The sequence below is a fragment of the Vipera ursinii genome (genome assembly GCF_947247035.1).
Source record: "Vipera ursinii genome assembly, chromosome: 1".
NCBI classification, from domain to species: domain Eukaryota; kingdom Metazoa; phylum Chordata; class Lepidosauria; order Squamata; family Viperidae; genus Vipera; species Vipera ursinii.
The window spans coordinates 51908597-51926273 of NC_139512.1; the positions used below are offsets into that span (position 1 = coordinate 51908597).

General features: G+C 36.2%; 2 protein-coding genes and 1 long non-coding RNA gene across 9 annotated transcripts in view; 2 read left to right on the forward strand and 1 right to left on the reverse strand.

Annotated features, from left to right (window-relative positions):
* Nucleotides 1–13911, reverse strand: FCF1 (FCF1 rRNA-processing protein). The gene is made up of 8 exons (XM_083349139.1): nt 13783–13911; nt 10746–10813; nt 10503–10574; nt 8777–8925; nt 5078–5150; nt 2297–2384; nt 996–1090; nt 1–300 (listed from the first exon to the last, which is right to left on the reverse strand). The coding sequence occupies exons 1-8, from the start codon at nt 13783–13785 to the stop codon at nt 252–254; spliced, it is 597 nt and encodes a 198-aa protein (XP_083205265.1). The 5' UTR covers nt 13786–13911; the 3' UTR covers nt 1–251.
* LOC310632145 lies at nt 7431–13065 on the forward strand. 2 transcript variants are annotated; one of them, XR_014490792.1, is made up of 3 exons: nt 7431–8114; nt 9773–9887; nt 11644–13065. It is a non-coding gene; the product is annotated as an uncharacterized lncRNA (long non-coding RNA). The 2 variants fall into 2 exon arrangements; XR_014490793.1 differs by lacking the exon at nt 7431–8114 and having other exon boundaries at nt 9037–9887.
* AREL1 (apoptosis resistant E3 ubiquitin protein ligase 1) overlaps nt 13892–17677 on the forward strand; it is a 26880-nt gene continuing 23094 nt past the window's right edge. Inside the window, exons 1-2 of one of the 6 annotated variants that reach the window (XM_083349134.1) lie at nt 13953–14042; nt 16210–16410. The gene's annotated coding sequence lies outside the window, so the exon portion shown is untranslated. Of the gene's footprint in view, nt 14402–15032; nt 16411–17677 lie in introns of those variants that run through there. The other 5 variants (XM_083349137.1, XM_083349132.1, XM_083349136.1 and 2 more) reach the window with 5 other exon arrangements.

The window sequence follows — 17677 nt, forward strand, 5'->3', positions numbered from 1 at the left end:
ACATTTGTAAAATGGCTGTATCATAAGAAAATTTCTTAATAGTAAAGAAGTAATTCTCAGAAGCTTATTTACAAGTAATAATATTTATTCTAGATCCCAGAATATGGAATAGAATGTGCATTTTATCTGGAAGAGACTTGTCTAATGAATTAGTTCAAATTCCAAGCACCATAAGAAATAAACCCAGATTAGAAGTACATTATAACTGGCTCAGTGTTCTGGAATTCAACATAGCACTTTTTCTATCATATTTAAAATCGAGGAGCTCCATAATCATCAGGCATCCGCTCAATGTTATACCTAAAATTAGAGAGAAAAATTGAAAAATTATGAAGTCCGCTATATTTTCCCTGATGTACTAAGCCAGTATAAGTTTAGAATCTTAGAAGCACTTATCATTATGCAATTAAGACAGCAGTTCAAGGTGCTGCACATTCAGGCTAAGCAAGTGGAAGAAGCAACATATTACTAAATATTGCAGGAAAAATTACAAATTATAAAAGAGTATTATATACTATTGCTTATTCCATGCCATCAGATATCCTGTTACTGTGAATCAGGCAGCAAATTTAATAAATACATGAACATACATTTATTTAAATTAGTAATATAGAAATATAAAATAAGGGCATGAAATGAAGTTGAGTGTGTGTGTATGTGTGTGTACATGGGCTAGTTTCAGTTTTCTAAATTAATGTACAAATGTAATGTAATGTGGCTTTGATTACTATTTAATCTCTAGTTTTATGTCATCTAAGCAGAATGTTTCTGACATAAAGGGCTAGGTATGCAGCTGAATCATAAAGTTCATGTACACAAGTAATGCTGCGCATAACCATATCTTTGAGTTTGCAGTTTGCTTTACATTGATTCACTATCTACAAAAGTCTTTTTCTGTGTGTGTGTGTGTGTTACATAAATATACACATGCTCTTGAAAGTTCAGCAACATCATAAACTACATTTTATTTGGTCAGATAATGGTTTCTCACATACCTGTGATTAGATATATACATTATTGGGACTCCTGGGATCTTTCGTATTCTTCGCTTCAGGTCTCTGTCTACAGTAGCCACTATGTAACATTTATGCTATAGGAGAAAGAGGCAATCTGGTTAAAAGAACACCCAAATTAAGTAATTTTCATTTTTTAAGCAAACTTTTGAGAGCTATGATGAATTATTTAAACTATTTCTATGTCACATGGCCTTCTCTGATATGTGAAATATTAACTAAAGCCAACACCCAATTGAATATTAACTTCTCTTGGGTCCACTGTAATGAAAACAAATTATTTTTTAATAAAAGTTTTATTATTTTTTTAAAAATTACAGTCTTTAGTGCTTAGTAAAAACATGTTGTCTGAGTTCAACTATTTAACATTAACTTTGTCAATATAAATCTGTTCAATATTAACACAATCCAGTATTTTTCCCCTGATCCTTCTTCATATTTTTTCCATTTTCCCTTCATTACACCATTACAATTTTTGGTACTTTTAATGTATACAAAGTTAGATATAAGCATCTTCATCATATTTTACTAATATACAAATAATAATATCAATTCATAAGTCAATAATGTCAATTCATTAATCAATATACTGTTTTTTGTATGCTTGTTAAAGTTTGATTTCCCATCAGTATTTGAAATATCTTTTATCATGATTTCCTCAATATTAATTACATTTATATAGCTAAAAGTTTTATTCAAATCAATCCTCCTGTCTTCATATTTCCCATATCAAAAAAAGAAAAAAAATGCTACCTTAATTCTAAATCATATGTTTCATTGTAAAGGTCTAATTATATCTAAGTCTCTCATTCTTTTAATCTTATTGAAAAAAGTATTTAAACATATAATGCCCCCTTTAGAAGGTCAAGTCTTCTATTTTTAAAATCTGACTCTCACTTTCTTTCTTTGCCAAGTTGCTTTCCAAGCCAGGGCAATTAGATTGCCCAGGAATTTTCTATTTTTCTGAAAATTGCTTGCCATGAGGAAAACAATTTGGGTAGGGTATTTTGGGGGGGGGGGGAATTCCACCCATTTATATTCCTTAAACACCCCCCCCCCATTTCTCTCTTCATTTCCTGTCTCTCAAGTTGTGACATTTCCCTTAACAGCTCTATATTCCTATATTCCCTATATCCCTATAACAATGAAAATGCAAAAGACCTTTTTACCCCTTAGGTCTGCAAAATATATCTGATGGCAAAGAAAAAGATTGTAATGAAAACAAATTAAAGAGCTCTTCTGTCAGCAGAACAGCAAGAGAAGTTCATAGAACAGGAAATAACCTGGGTGACCCTCTGTACCAAACAGTCATCTGCATAGGTTCCTTTGTGAGTACAAGGCAAGCGCTCAAATCGTGGATCTTTTGCTATCCTGTACAGTGATAACAGAAAAAAATAGAATAGTTTTTATGAAAAACAATTTTTTTAAAAAAAATCACATTTTTGTCTTTAATTAAACGGGGTCTGTGCTGCTATACGTTCATCAGGAAAATAGGAATTCTGAGGATAATTTGATTTTTTTCTTCTGATAAATCCTGAGGTTCATGAACAAGATATGCAAGAGCTTAAGTCATCTATTTTCTGTAACCCAATTGTACCAAACTAAGAAAAAGGCTTCCAACTTTTTGCCATATCTCCTGGGGTCTTGGAAGACTTAAGAAAATAATTAAAGTGCAACCCTTAAGGGGAAAAAATGCCAATTTCTGGTTTAGTATTATATAATTTGAAGATGGAAACTTATTGCTGCCGGTTTTCTCAGGAGACATTCAAGATACTTTTCTATGAGGAGAGTGGATGCTTTGAAAATAATTAGGAAAAAGTGGTTTAAAATTCATATAAGCACAACACCTCTCTACCATTTATTTTCAAGAAAGGCACAGTCCTATTTTCTTCCAATATAAATTGCTATCTAATGCAATGCAATTTTTATGAATATGAATTCAATGATGATATCTATAAAACATCCCAATTGTATAATTAAGATAGATGGAAACATATTTTATTTTGTATAACTCTATGGGATAGCAAATGTCATTTCAGAATACTGAACTATATCTTTCAAAACTACCAGAAGATTGGGGAAGAGCTGATGTAGTTCCCATTTTCAAAAAAGGAAAAAAATAGATCCAGGAAACTACAGACCTATCAGCCTGACCTCAGTACCTGGGAAGATTCTGGAAAAGATAATCAAGCAACGAATCAGCGAAAACCTAGAGGGTTAGGCAGCATCACCACCAGATGGATTTGTAACTGGCTGACCAACTGCACTCAACATGTTATCCCCAATGGAACTGCATCTACATGGAGGGAAATATCTATTGGGGTACCCCAAGGCTCTGTTTTAGGCCCAGTACTCTTCAACATCTTTATTGTGATTCAGGGTCAGCCTGTGGGTTCGGCAGTTGGGTCGGACGACTCAGAGGAGGAGGGTGTTGAAGAGCTTGCTGAGGGGGTTGGAGAGCTTGCTGATGAGAGCCCTCAGCCAGGCCCCTCCCACTTGGTCACAGCGGAGACCCAGCTGTGTGAGCCTGACAGCATGGATGAAGATGACCCACAGCTGGCCCTGTTCAAGGACGCCCGACGCAGGAGGCAGTCAATCAGGAGTAAACAGAGGAAGGCAATGGGGCACCTTGGAATGAGGCAGAGAGAAGCCATGCCCTGAACTGTATAAAAGGGGAATGCGTGGGAGGGCTGGTTTGCTGAAGGCAACCGCTTGAATAGTTCCTGTTTCATAGCTCCTGTTTCATGGTTGGTGTCTTGTTTTGCTCTGTTTTATGTTAATAAATTTGGCAGGCTTAGTCCCAGCCTCTTGCCGTTTGTAAAGGGGTTGTCCCTGCCTTTTCTGCAGGGTCGGTAGCAGGCTGGTACAGAACAATCTTCATCAATGATTTGGATGAGGGGATAGATGGGCAACTCATCAAATCTGCAGACGACACCAAGCTGGCAGGAATACCAACACTCCAGAAGATAAGTTTAAGATACAGAAGGATCTTGACAGACTTCAACATTGGGTGCTATCTAACAAAATGAAATTCAATGGTGAAAAAAGTAAGGTTCTATATTTAGGCAAGAAAAACCAAATGTACAGGTATAGTATACATGGTACCTAGCTCAATAATAGTAACTATTCTTTGACTCCTAGTGGACAATCACTTAAATATGAGCCAGCAGTGTGCTGCAGCTACCAAAAAAGCCAGTGCAGTGTTAGGCTGCATTAACAGAGGGATAGAATCAAGAATGTGTGAAGCGTTAATACCACTTTACAATGACTTGGTATATACTTGGAATACGGCATCCAGTTTTGGTCGCCACGATGTAAAAAAGATGTTGAGACTCTAGAAAGAGTACAGAGAAAAGCAACAAAGATGATTGGGGGACTGGAGGCTAATAGATATAAAGAACGATTGCTGGAATTGAGTATGCCTAGTTTAATGAAAAGAAGGACTAGGGATGACATGACAGCGGTGTTCCAGTATCTCGGGCTGCCACAAAGAAGAGGAGGTCAAGCTATACTCCAAAGCATCTGAAGGCAAGACAAGAAGCAGTGGATGGAAACTAATCAATTAGAGAAACAAACTAGGACTAAGGAAATATTTCTTGACAATTAGAACAGAAGTTGTGAATGTCCCAGTTTTTAAGAAAAGATTAGACAACCATTTGTTTGAAATGGTAGGGTTTCCTGCCTGAGTAGGGGGTAGGACTAGAAGACCTCCAAGGTTCCTTCCAACTCTGTTATTCTGTATATTTTGAATGCTCTCCTGTTTCTCTTTGCACCAGGAAAAATTGGGAGAACTTTTTCCACAGGCATGAATATTCTTTCAAATGTAGCTGAAAGCAGAACTGAGCCTCTTTACTACAGGAATTTAGGAAGATCTACTGCCTTGGCTTATTCTCTTTAAGAACTTTCTGATGTTGAAACCCATGGAAAAAGAAAGTGATGGAAAAAATATTAAAACATAATGGGAGTATAGGATTTATATTCTAAACAAATCATGAATCTTTATTTTTCATATTTTTACTTTAGATAAATCATATCAAAGAACAGCCAAATTATTACATTATTACCTTAAAGCTACACGATACTTCTGTCCCAGTTTCTCAATTTCAGCCATGACACAATCTGTGATACAAGGAATGCCTGCAGAAATGTACATGTTATAACTATCTAGCACTAAAACAAAATTTTAGATATGATGCAGTTAAACTCCTATTTATAGTTTATTGTTTTTATAATAATTTTAGTAAGCATTTTAATGAAAAGGAAAAGAGAAAAGATATATACACAGATCCAAACATAAAAAACAAGCAATAAAGAAAAAGCACATAGATAAATGAGGGATTTATAACTATTATAGAATTAGGTTAAAAATGAAAACTTTATTAATTTTATTAGTAACTTTGTTAGTGTGCTTGAACTATACAATTCAGTATAATTAGATAGGAAAAACATACTTAAATGATATATAAACATTCAAATAGTACAGTCTAGAGCAGACATGTCAAACTTGCAACGTCATGTTATGTCGTGCAAAGTTTTGGAGCTTTTTCTCCATTGCCTGCAATGGGGTAGGCGCGGTTTTGGGATGATGTGTCCAGCCCACGGGCTGGCAGTTTGACACCCCTGGTCTAGAGACAAAAGGGCATAAAAAAGCCTTACAACCACATTCTGTATGTATATTTAACTTTTAAAAGAAACTTAAAATAGTCATTATTAGTGCTAGAAAAGTCCAGACGTCTTAAATTTTATTTGAAAGCTCAAAATTTCTAATAGACATTTCTTATGTTGGAGCTCCCTATTATGATTACAAAAATCTTGTAAAATGTACATGTGATTTAATATAGAAAACACAAATAAAAATTTCTGGGCAAATACAACAGTCTCAGATATGCTAATGATAGAAACAAAGATCTCTTAAGGAATCATGCTGAATATGAATGTAAGAAGTTGGTTTGCTTATTATTAAAAAGTATGTCAAGAGATCATGCCAACCCACTACAAGAAGATAAACATTACGAAAGAATTGAAGAAATAGAACAGAATTTTATCTCCCTAGGGGCCAAACATTCCAGAGATGCAGCCATTAAATAAAAGAACTGCTGTTATGTCAGGATGCTTTTCATTGATTATAGCTTGGCTTTCAACACTATTCTGCCGAGCATCCTTATTGAAAAGCTGACTGACTTGAATTTTTCCCCCTCCATCTGCGATTGGATTAAAGACTTTCTAAGGGACCGGCTACAGTGAGGGTCGGGTCTGTTTCATCCACCCCCCCTGAAGCTTTGCACGGGCTCGCCACAGGGCTGTGTGCTTAGCCCCTATCTGTACTCACTGTACACATACGATTGTGTATCGTATGACCCATCCACTGTGATCATTAAGTTTGCAGATGATACCACCGTAGTGGGTCTTATTACAGGTGGAGATGAAACAGCATACAGGGGGGAGGTACAAAAACTATCCCTATGGTGTTTAGAGAACAACTTGCACCTGAACACCGGCAAGACAAAGGAGATGGTGCTAGACTTCCGGAGGAAAAGAGAGGAACCTGCCCCAACTTTACATGGGGGGGGGGGCTGTGTGGAGAGAGTTACCTCTTTTAAATTCCTGGGAGTCTACCTCTGTGAAGGTCTTACCTGGAAAGTTAATATAACCCAGGTGGCCAGAAAGGCCCAACAGAGACTCCACTTCCTCAGGGCCTTGCGGAAGAACAGGGTAGAACAACAGCTAATGACCTTCTTTTACCGGTCTACCATAGAGAGCATCCTCTCGCACTGTATTGTGGTTTGATATGCTGGTCTGACAGCCACGGATAGGAAGATATTACAGAGGGTGGTGAGCATAGCACAAAACATCGTGGGCTGTCCCCTAACACCACTGGATGACATTGCCAGGGCTCGTTGCCTTGGAAGAGTGAGGAAAATTCTCAGGGACGACTCACACCCTGGTCGGTACTTCTTTACTCTCCTACCATCAGGTAGCAGATACAGGAGTATAGCCAGCCATATCAACAGGCTGAAGAACACCTTCTATCCATGGGCTGTTAGGCTCTTGAACGGGAAATAACTTTATGAGTGACTTGTGAGGCCGGTGTGTTGTGCAATTAGCTTACATGGTGTAACAAGATGGTGGGTTTGTTGTCACTGAGTTGTGGGAGGCACGAAGGGAGGCTCAGCCAGTCTCAATGTATACATGTACTTTGACAATAAAGGTTCATTCATTCATTCATGCTATGAGATATAGACAAAAGAATTACATTTGATAACAGTTTTCCCAGTTGCATTATATGATTATGAAAGCTGAAATCAGAAATGCTAAATGAAGAAAAGGGTTCGAGGCATGAAGAAAACTATTGAGAATATGCACAAGATTATATCAGGTACCTGATATAATATATATAATCCTGATATAATCTAAACATATAATCTAAAACCAGTCTGTTCACTGACAACACCAATAAATAATCTAAAATTTAAATATTTGGAGTAAATACTTCAAGAGCAAAAGAGGGACCAAAGAAGTTCCTGCACTTGGAAAAATCAAAGGTAATTGGCAAAAGGGTAGAAAATAGAAGGTTGCTAGATAGGATCCTATGGACAACGTTCCTCCAGGCCTTCCTTGTCCATAGGGTCGCAATGGGTCGGAGACAACTTCGCAACAACAACAGATAGGTTCTGTGATGACAGAAGCTTGAGCTTACAAGAACTGAAAGAAGATCCTTCCCAATCTAGAAGGAAAGCCTTTGCCATCTTCCTTAGAGCTACCTCTCTCTGCTGACCTGCCTGCAGACTCTGTGATTGAGCCCTGCTCCGATGGTGATTGGCAAACGTGTGCCAGATATCTGGAAGCATCCCGTATTAATGTGACTGTGAGACAGGTACTAGCTGAAGGTCAGAGCTTCTTGACTGCAACTAGGACAGAGAGCAAACAAAATGCCTTCTCCACAGACCACTGTGAAAAGTTTAGAGAAACCAAAACACACAAGCCTTTTACCAACAGATGAGCCCCTTCTTTTCACCATGACCTCAGATGCATGAAAAGCCAACACCTCACAGAAGAGATGGGATATGCCATTGAAAGAAAATTGATTAACTGTGAAAATAAGTATGTATATGAACTTCAAAGTCAAAAGTATATGGCTCAGGTGAGGAATATCAGTGCTGTTCAGTCTCATTAGGATACCAAATTATGTATTCTAAGCTAAGTTATTTTGATGCTATGCAGAAATCAAAACTTTTCTTGCCCTTAAAAAAAACTGAAAGAAGCAATTACACACATACTGTACAGCAGGGGTCCCCAACCCCCAGTCCATGGACCAATACTGGGCCACAGCATGCCAGCAACCGATCCACACAAACAGCCCCATCTGCGGGATGCAGGCAGCACACAAAACTACACACCCTCCGATCCATGAAAAAAACTTTCTCTACGGAACCGGTCCCTGGTACCCAAAAGGTTGGGGACCTCTGCTGTACAGTTCTGGGAAAATAATATCCATGTTGTTATGAAGAATCAGGATTGAATGAATAACAAAACAGTTCTGTTCACCAGTTATTTACCAGTTCCATTTACCAATTAAAAATAACTATTTTAGTTATAACATCTTGCTAGTTGGCTGCCCTTTCTTTTTTTTAAAAAATATATTTTATAATACTCAAGTCTAATTATTTTAGGAAACATGGAAATATTTGCAAATATTAATATAAATATAAAAACTATTAAAATCAATGTAAATCTTAACAAATGATATAGATCTGGATACTTACATTTGGCATAGAGGCAATCCATCATTGATTGTACTAGATCCAATTTGGCTTTAATGGAAAAATTAATAAAATTGGTATCCACTAAGATATAATACGGAGGTCCCAGTTGTGTGTTATATTGGAAGAATAAGCATGAAGGATATTTGGGGCTGAAAAAGAGCAACACTGATTTTAATACTTTTTCATATAAAACATATACCCTATTAGGGTAAACTAAAGAGTAATATTGATCAAATTTTTTTTTGCATGTTCACATCTATTATTGCAGTATTCTAATTGGATGTTTTTTAAGTACAATTACTGTACAATATTAGACTTCAATGTAGTATTAAAATGCTACAGAATGTGGTCTCTACTTTTCTCCCTAAATCCATAAGAATACTCCTTGGAACATGTCTTTTCATTCACTAAGCCCTGTGGTCACATGATGTTTTGCCTAACAACCACATCACTTGGCAACAGAAATTCCAGTCCCAATTGTAGTCATAAGTCTACGACTACCTAGAGTGATTAGAAAAGGTAAGGCTTTTGCAACCCTTATGTTCATCACAGCCCAGATTGTAGTTATATGAAATCCATGACTCCCAGCCACTTGAGTCAACCACAAAAGCCACGATTTCTGTGGTCTCCTCACAAGAAGCAGCTGTTTCCTGATCTCATGGCCTCTCCTTGTTCAGAGGGACTTTTCTGACCAGAATTTGCTGTCTGGCCCATCTCTGCTGCAATGCCATCCCAGCTCCTTCAGAGTCATGTAGCTAACCATTTAGATCTCACTTGAAAGAATGATGAAAGAATATTTTTTTCTTACAATGCACAATATGGATGGCTGCTCAAGCCATCCCAACCTATCTATTTTTAAGCACCTTTACTTCACAATATCAATTTGCTATTTCTAATACTTTGCAAGGCTTGATACACTGCACTGTTTGCTTTGGACAGCGTATTTCATTGTTGATGGTTTCTTTTCTTTTTCCTTCATTTGTGTCAAATCTTCAGAGACTATCTGGACAAATCCCTGCAATTTTCTTGGGAGGTTTTTTAGAAGCTTGCCATTGCTTCTTTCCTAAGGCTGAGAGAAAATGACTGGCCCAAGGTCACTCAGCTGCCTGAGGTGAGATTAAAACTCTTGGTCTTCCAGAATCTAGCTTGCTGCATTAATCATTACACCGAACTGGGTTTCATTTAGTTCTTAACTATGACTAAATTATAATATAGTTCTTAGCTACAGGATACCCCAATTCATTGTATGAACTAAACTGTTACATAAATTGATCTATGATCTAAAGAGTTGTATGAATGGTTCATGCATTGGAATGGGATTTAGACTAATTAATCGTGCAGTGTAATCCTTTATGTGAAACAATGTTGTGCTAGATCTAAGCAGTGTATCATGAACTTTTTAAAACAGCAGCCCCCAACTTTTTGGGCAACGGGCCGATTCCATGGAGAAGTTTTTCTGTGGACTGGAGGGGGCGTGGCTTGACATGCTGCCTGCATCCCGCAGATGGGGCTTTGCTTGTTTGCTTGGTCCAGTTGCTGGCATGCCGCGGACTGCTGCCGCTCCATGGACCAGGGGTTGGGGATCCCTGGTTTAAAACTTACTAATGAGTTTGAAATACTGTATTACTGCCAAAATTGCACAGAAAATGGTTTGAACTTAGATGCTAATATATCTCATAAAACTTCTTTGATCAGTCAATAAAGGTAGGAATCATTTGGTACTCACACTTCTGTCTCCTTGATTGCACTGGGATCTTCTTTCTTCTTTTCTTTAGGTTTTGCTCTGTCTTTCTCTTTACTAAAATATCAAAAGATTTATAAATACATACTATTTTAAAAAATTGACTGAATTACTCAGAGGCAAAATTTGGGAAGAAATAGAATCATACATATAATTAGTATAAAACTTTGGAGTATTTTGTATTAAATGCTTCAAAAATTGTCACCATTAAGTGAACAAAAAACTCACATGCGCTGATCACGAAGGCTGATCATGCGTTTCATGGCAGCATATTTCCTTGCTTTCTTCTGTTTCCCCTAGAAAGCAAGTTAATTATAAATTGATATTGTGAAGAAATGATGAAAAGTCTTCACTAATGTTATAATACAAAGCTTAATTTCTCAGATTGATTCCAAAACTCAAGCTTTTACCCAGAAGATTAAATGTGGATTCTCATTCCATTCTTCAGTTTCATAATAAATGAATTCTTTTGAAATAGTATTCAAAATGGTTTTAAGATTGACAAAGTACAATATGAGTGCTATTATGACAAATATGGATTATGTTATTTCAAAATAATTTTATTTTATTTTAAGACATGGAAATTAAGGACACAATAAGATGGGAGAAATTAAAACTGTCATTTTTAGGCAGGATTTCTGTGATAAAAATGAATGCTTGCTAGAATATAATTTGTTTCGAACAGTACTTCTTTTGAAACTGATGTGCAATTCAAACAATGGTGGAAAGATATATCTGTATGGCAAGGGGAAAAGCGAAGAGTTAAATATAAAGTGTTACAAGATGCAAAGGAAAGAGGAAGATTGAAATTGTATTTGTGGTTTGGTTTGGATAAAAGAATGGGTATAGTTGACAAACGAGATTTTTAGAGTTAGAAGACTACAACCTGAGGTTTGGATGGCATGGATACTTTTGGTGATAAAGCTGAAATTAATGTGCATTTTAATAATCATTTTATTAGATGTGTCACATTGAAAAACCTAAGCTATGCTTGAAAATACTTTCATTCCTCTTAGTATGAAGCATTTAAGGCAAGAAATAATAGGCAAAGATAAATGTTATTGTGAGATACTAGAATTTTATCAAGGGGAATGGTCATAGTTGTCAATGTTTTTCTTATTTACAGTTATCAGAAATATTCAAAATGAATAAAAACACTTATGGTATAGAGCAACGTAACACAAAATTTGAAGTACAATTGTGTACAGATGATGATGAATATGTAATTGCTAAACTATAAACTTTTGAATTTTGAAATGGGAGGAATAAATCAAGCATATGATAAGGTAGGCTAAGAATTTCAGTTATAATATACAGAGGAATCAGTGAGAAATTATGTAGTTAAAAGTTGAAATTTACATTCTGTTATGATCTTAAACAGAATTTTTGTAAAATTATTATCAATGGCATATGAGACGAGAAATTGTCTAAAATGTATAAATGGATTTTAAATGTATGCTTAAATTATGAACATGGAAGAACATTTTATCATGCTTTGTGGACATGCAAATAAGGTAAAGAAAATTCAAATACAATATGAATCCTTGACTTATGACCACAATTGAGCCCAAAATCTCTGTTGCTAAGTAAGATAGATGTACTCTCTATATACCAATGACTGCCTCTCAAAAGATCCCTCTGTTAAAGTACTGAAGTTTGCAGATCATACAATGATAAATCTGAATACAGATGGGAGGTTGAGCAACTAGCCTTGTGGTGCGGCCAGAACAATCTTGAACTGAACACACGCAAAACTGTAGAAATCATAGTAGATTTTAGGAGAAACCCTCCTATACTATCACCTGTTACAATACTAGACAACACAGTATCAACAATAGAGACCTTAACATTTCTAGGTTCTATATTATTTGAAGACTTAAAATGGACAGCTAACATCAAAAATGCCATCAAAAAAGCACAACAAAGAATTTTTTCCTGCACCAACTCAGAAAGCTCAGACTGCCCAAGGAGCTGCTGATAGAGTTCTACAAAGGAATTATTGTCTGTCATCTGCACCTCTATAACTGTCTGGTTTAGAACTGCAACCAAACAAGACAGACACAGACTTCAACGGATAATTAGAACTGCAGAAAAAACAATTGCTACCAGCCTGCCTTCCAATGAGGACCTGTCTACTGCACAAACCAGAAAGAAGGCTGTAAAATTATCTGTAGACCCCTCACCACCTGGACATAAACTGTTTCAACTTCTTCCTTCAAAATGACGCTATAAGGCATTGCACACCAGAACTAGACATAAGGACAGGGTTTTTTTCTCCCATGCCATCACTGCTTAACAACTAATTCTTACAACACTGTCAAAATACTTAGTAAAGCTGTATTACTATGGTACCCCTCATGTTTCCTATTACCTATCCTTATCTTATGACTATAACTTTGCTGCTTGTACAATTTATGATGACGTGTTGTATTTCATGTTGTATATGATCATGATTGTCAGTATTACTTTTATGAGAGCTTATACACCGGAGACAAATTCCTTATGTGACCAACCACACTTGGCCAATAAAGAATTCTATTCTATTCTACTCTACTCTCTTCTATTCTTCTTATTTCTATTTCTATTCTATATTCTAAGTGTTAGATCTATTCTCTTCCTTCCATTCATTAATTTGTGTACTTTTCCATATATTAGTGTTTCATTACAAACTATAATTTTCCATGTTTGTCATCAGAACGGCCAATAAATATTGATCTCTGCCACTCATCATGGTTTGGGCCAATTGAAAGCTTTTGCATGATTATTTTAAGTATGATTAAAAAGTGAAGACTAGGTTACCATTCTTAGTTGTACCCATACTACTCTGTATTATCAGTAAAGATATGTCAATCAATCTTGGCACGATGTGGCCAGTATATCCCACCTTTATCTTCATGCTTTGGAAACTGATTACAATGACCCCAGAGTGCAACTTTCTTGTATTCTCCACTATGGCTGGTGAACGTTGCTCATGATAATTTTACGAAGCCTATTTTCTTTATATACACCAATTTATTTCTTTTATTCACATTTCTTCTCAGCGCTAATGAGCCTCCCTAAAATATACTGAGATGGGGAAATGAGTTCACACCAAGCCACATAATGTAATTGCGAGCTGTAGGAATCTAATGAAAGAAATTAAGGGAACTGCTTTGTTGTACCTTTTCCAACGGAGGCACTACCTGAAGATCACACGTATGTCCAGCCTCCCATTAAGACTACAGCTCTGCCAGTTATAGCTCTAAAACCCAAGATCAATACTCACCATCTCCCAGTTCCCACGATGCAGCCGCTGTGGGCAACACCACTAAACTTTTCCACCGCTACTTCCGCCGCGCGGCACATGTGTCCCCCTTTTAGTACATCACTTCCGGTCATTGCCGTCAAATGGAGGCTAGAGCAGCCTGGTTCCGTTTTGCTAAGGGAACGTCAGAATCGACTGTTTGCATTTTTTCACCTCGGCTTCCACTCTGTTCCGCTTCGTCTGTTCTTTCTTCAGGGGAAAGCGAGAGACAGGAGGACCTGGTACGGGGACGGGAGAAGAGGGAAGTAGCTGCAGCAGGAAGAGGGCGGTCCCTTAAGAAAATCCTGCCCTTCTGGAAGAAACGGGCAGCCTCTGGCTTTTTGCTTTCGTTAGTGCAGGCAATAGGATTGCTGGAAGCAACAGGTGCTAGGACCGACCGCACGCAGAGTTAAAAGAGGCTGCAGGGATCTCAGATGGGAATCCTCCCAGTTGGCTCGTTTGTTTCCAAACTCTCTCTCTAACCAGCCAGGAAGAAGAAGGAAATTTGACTCGGGGGGTTACTTGGTTCTCTCGCTTTCTTTTCTTCCCCTCGCACGAGTGTACTTCTCCCTCCCTCCGTCCGGGAGAAGAGGGGAAAGCGGTGTGTTGCTACAATATTTTATAATTATAATATCCTCTCCCGCTCGTGTCTTTAGGAAAGGAGGAACTGGAAAGCAGAGGTGTCCTTAAATTTATCAGTTCATAATTTCCCCTTGGAAATTAACACTTTCCATTTTTTTTAATTTGTCCCGAAAGGCTAGTTAATATTTTTCATTATTTGATTTGGAAAACTATGTTCTTTCTATGTTTTGCAGATAGCCTTGTTAGGTGTTGCTTTAGTCTTTAATATTGTTTCATTGTGTACTGCTGTTATAATTAGTTTTGTCTTGTGGTCTGTAAGCTTTATGCAGTGAGATATTTTTCGTCGTTCTGAAAAGTGGTGTGCAATTCTAATTTGGTTAGTGTCAAAATTGCCCTGCATGTCAGGCTAGTAATGAAAACGGTTTTACTTCTTAGTAAGTGAGTGGAAAACACCTTTACTAATAGTTCTGTTTCAAGGTTTCTTCCTCTTGAAAGTATTATATGGAATGTCAACACGCTATCTTACTATTAGCGTTTATGAAGGTGGTATTTCATTGTATGACATATATTATTTTTATTTTATTTTTATTTTAATTCTATTTATATCCCGCCCTTCTCCGAAGACTCAGGGCGGCTTGCCAGATAGAATTTGTCCTACATTGATCTTGTTTTTGTGAAATTCAGGAAAAAATTAGCATACAAATTGCAGGAAGTTACATAGTCTATTGGATCATTTCCAATTGATTTCTTATAATTTACTCTCATTTATTATATTCTTGTATAATATAGGTATCAGCTTGGTCGTTGTCAGATATTACTTCATAAAGTAATAATTTTTAGATACTTACAATAATTTGTTGTTACTTGTAAAGTTACTCTTGCAATATTTGGTTACTTGTACTAAATAATCCACTTGGTTACTTGTACTAAATAATAATTGGTTTTAAATAAATAATTGATTTTAAGTAGGGTTACATTTTTTATCCATTTAAAAACTACCCCACTTTTTTAAAGATGGCAAATTACTAAGGTGGGTCTAAAACATAGGTTGAAGTAAAATTATTGTGATAAATACTGATTAATAAAAACATTCCTAATATTTCATATTTTGTAAGCAGTGGTATGGCAGGTGAAGTGATACTTGCAGCAGGTAGTTTTGGATCTATTTTGACAATTCAGCAGAACTCTTAATTATGTTTATCCAACTGTTCACCTAAGAACTATTAATTGCCTATACCACAAGGGGCTTGGTTAGTGTATGAACAAATGTTTAATTTTGTATTTTAAGTACCTTATGTATCTAATAGTATTTTTCCATTTTAGTGTTCAGATTTGACCTGGCACCACTTGCATTATTGTGACATAATCTCACTTTATTTACAGACTGCTCGCAACCTGCATTTTGTGTTCAGAAATATTTTTAACAGGGAATCTGCATCAATGTTATAATCACTGTACAAACTCAATAGAAAAATGCAACTGGGAATGTTTTCCCAGCATATCTGGTGAAATATGGTGGAATAGCATATGTCAGAGTATGCTTGTGATTTCGGCATTCTCTGCATGGTAGAGAAACTGCCTGGAGTCAGACTGCTTGCTACTAATAGGCAGGTGGTAATGCAAAATAAATATTCACTGAGAGGTTTATCAAAAATTGTGAAAAACTCTTAATATTGAAAAGAGTGTTGTGTTGTCAACTAGAAAGTGGGTGTGTAGAAGAAAACATCGGAATTATTTCACACTTTTCATTTGTAGAATTTAAATATTGTATCAATAGAAACTTCCAATTATTGTAACCTTTAAAGGATCTATTTGCTGTCATTCAAGAATGTATGACCCAAAAGATACTTTTTAACAAGAAAAATTCTAATTGAAAGTGGGAACAAACTTCCTAACAGTAAAAACAGTTTCATAGTGGAAACTATTACTCAGAAAATTAACCTGCTTCCCTTCATTGGTTATGTTTAAAAGAAGGCTGAGAAACCATCTATTGTTGATATTTCATGTTGGATTCCTGCATTGAGCAAGGTATTAGATTTGATGGCCTAAATAATCTCTTTCTGTGAATTTTGTGCTATGTGAATTAAACCTACATTTTTGTTGGTCAAATTTGAAATGAATTTGGGCAATTCGTTAATCTGGGCAATGTCCTCTCAAAATGATTCATATAAAAATAAACCTTTTTATTAGTTTCTAATAACTTTCAAAGAGAAAAAAAATAGGAATGTTTATGACTGAGGTAGCAGGAAATTGAAGCATGGCATGACAGGCCTGACCTTTTGATCTCTTGATAACATTCTATTTTGTTTGGTGCAATTTAATTATTATCTTTTGTGAACATTGTGTTTCCGTTGATGCAATCTCGAAACTGTGTAGTTTATTTAAGCTTTTGCATCACAGTGCTGATTCTGATTTAGTTTGAGTATCTAAAGCCTGTAGATTCTCATCTGTTGTATTATGAATATCAATGCATCAAGTTTTTACCTACATATAGTAAATATTTTTTTCTCTCTATTGAATGGAGTGTTCAGTTTGTTTATATTATGATTGGATCCATAATGTCAGTTGTTAATTACACTTAAGAAATAACAGTTGCAATCATCTAATTTTTGATCTTCTGCCTATCCTGAATTATTCTTTAATGTGTTCTGTTTCTAATGAATGAAACATTTTATTAGCTTCCTTGGTTGTGTGTACAGACAAAAAAAAATCCAGGCAAACTGGAATAACTTGCCTATATTTGATCATTCTTTCTTGGAGAGATATCGGAATTTAATCTCTGGACTTTTTTTTTTAACCAGAGGTCCCCAACCTTTTGAGTACCAGGGACCGGTTTCGCGGAGAGAGGTTTTTCTGCAGACCTGTGGTTTCATGTACTGCCTGCATCTCCCGGATGGGGCTTTGCTTGTTTGCGCGGACCGGTTTCTGACATGCTGCGGCCTGGTGCTAGTCCATGGACTGGGGGTTGGGGACCCCTGTTTTAAACATTTTTTTAATAGCAAAACTTATTACAAAGTAAAGTAGGAGAAAAAACAAAAAAAATGAAACTTCAGAAGTTACAGAAAAAAGAACAAGATAAAAATGTTAAAAAGAAAAAGGCAACAAAGATAATAACAAAGAAGTGACTTCCAACCTTCATCATGCTGAGCATAAGCTGACATAATAATTTTTTCATCCTCTTTTAAAGTTACAAATAAAAAAAATTCTTCTCCCTTGTAGTCTTACTTTTATCTTTATGCAATCCATTAGAAGTTACCAGAAATATAAACATATAATTTATCCCTGATCCAATAGT

Coding starts and splice junctions, on each gene's coding strand:
- FCF1 (XM_083349139.1), bottom strand. Junction 10,575..10,745: donor AGCCTTCGTGATCAGCGCAT/GTGAGTTTTTTG, acceptor TTGATATTTTAG/TAAAGAGAAAGACAGAGCAA. Junction 1,091..2,296: donor TGGTACAGAGGGTCACCCAG/GTTATTTCCTGT, acceptor TTTCTCCTATAG/CATAAATGTTACATAGTGGC.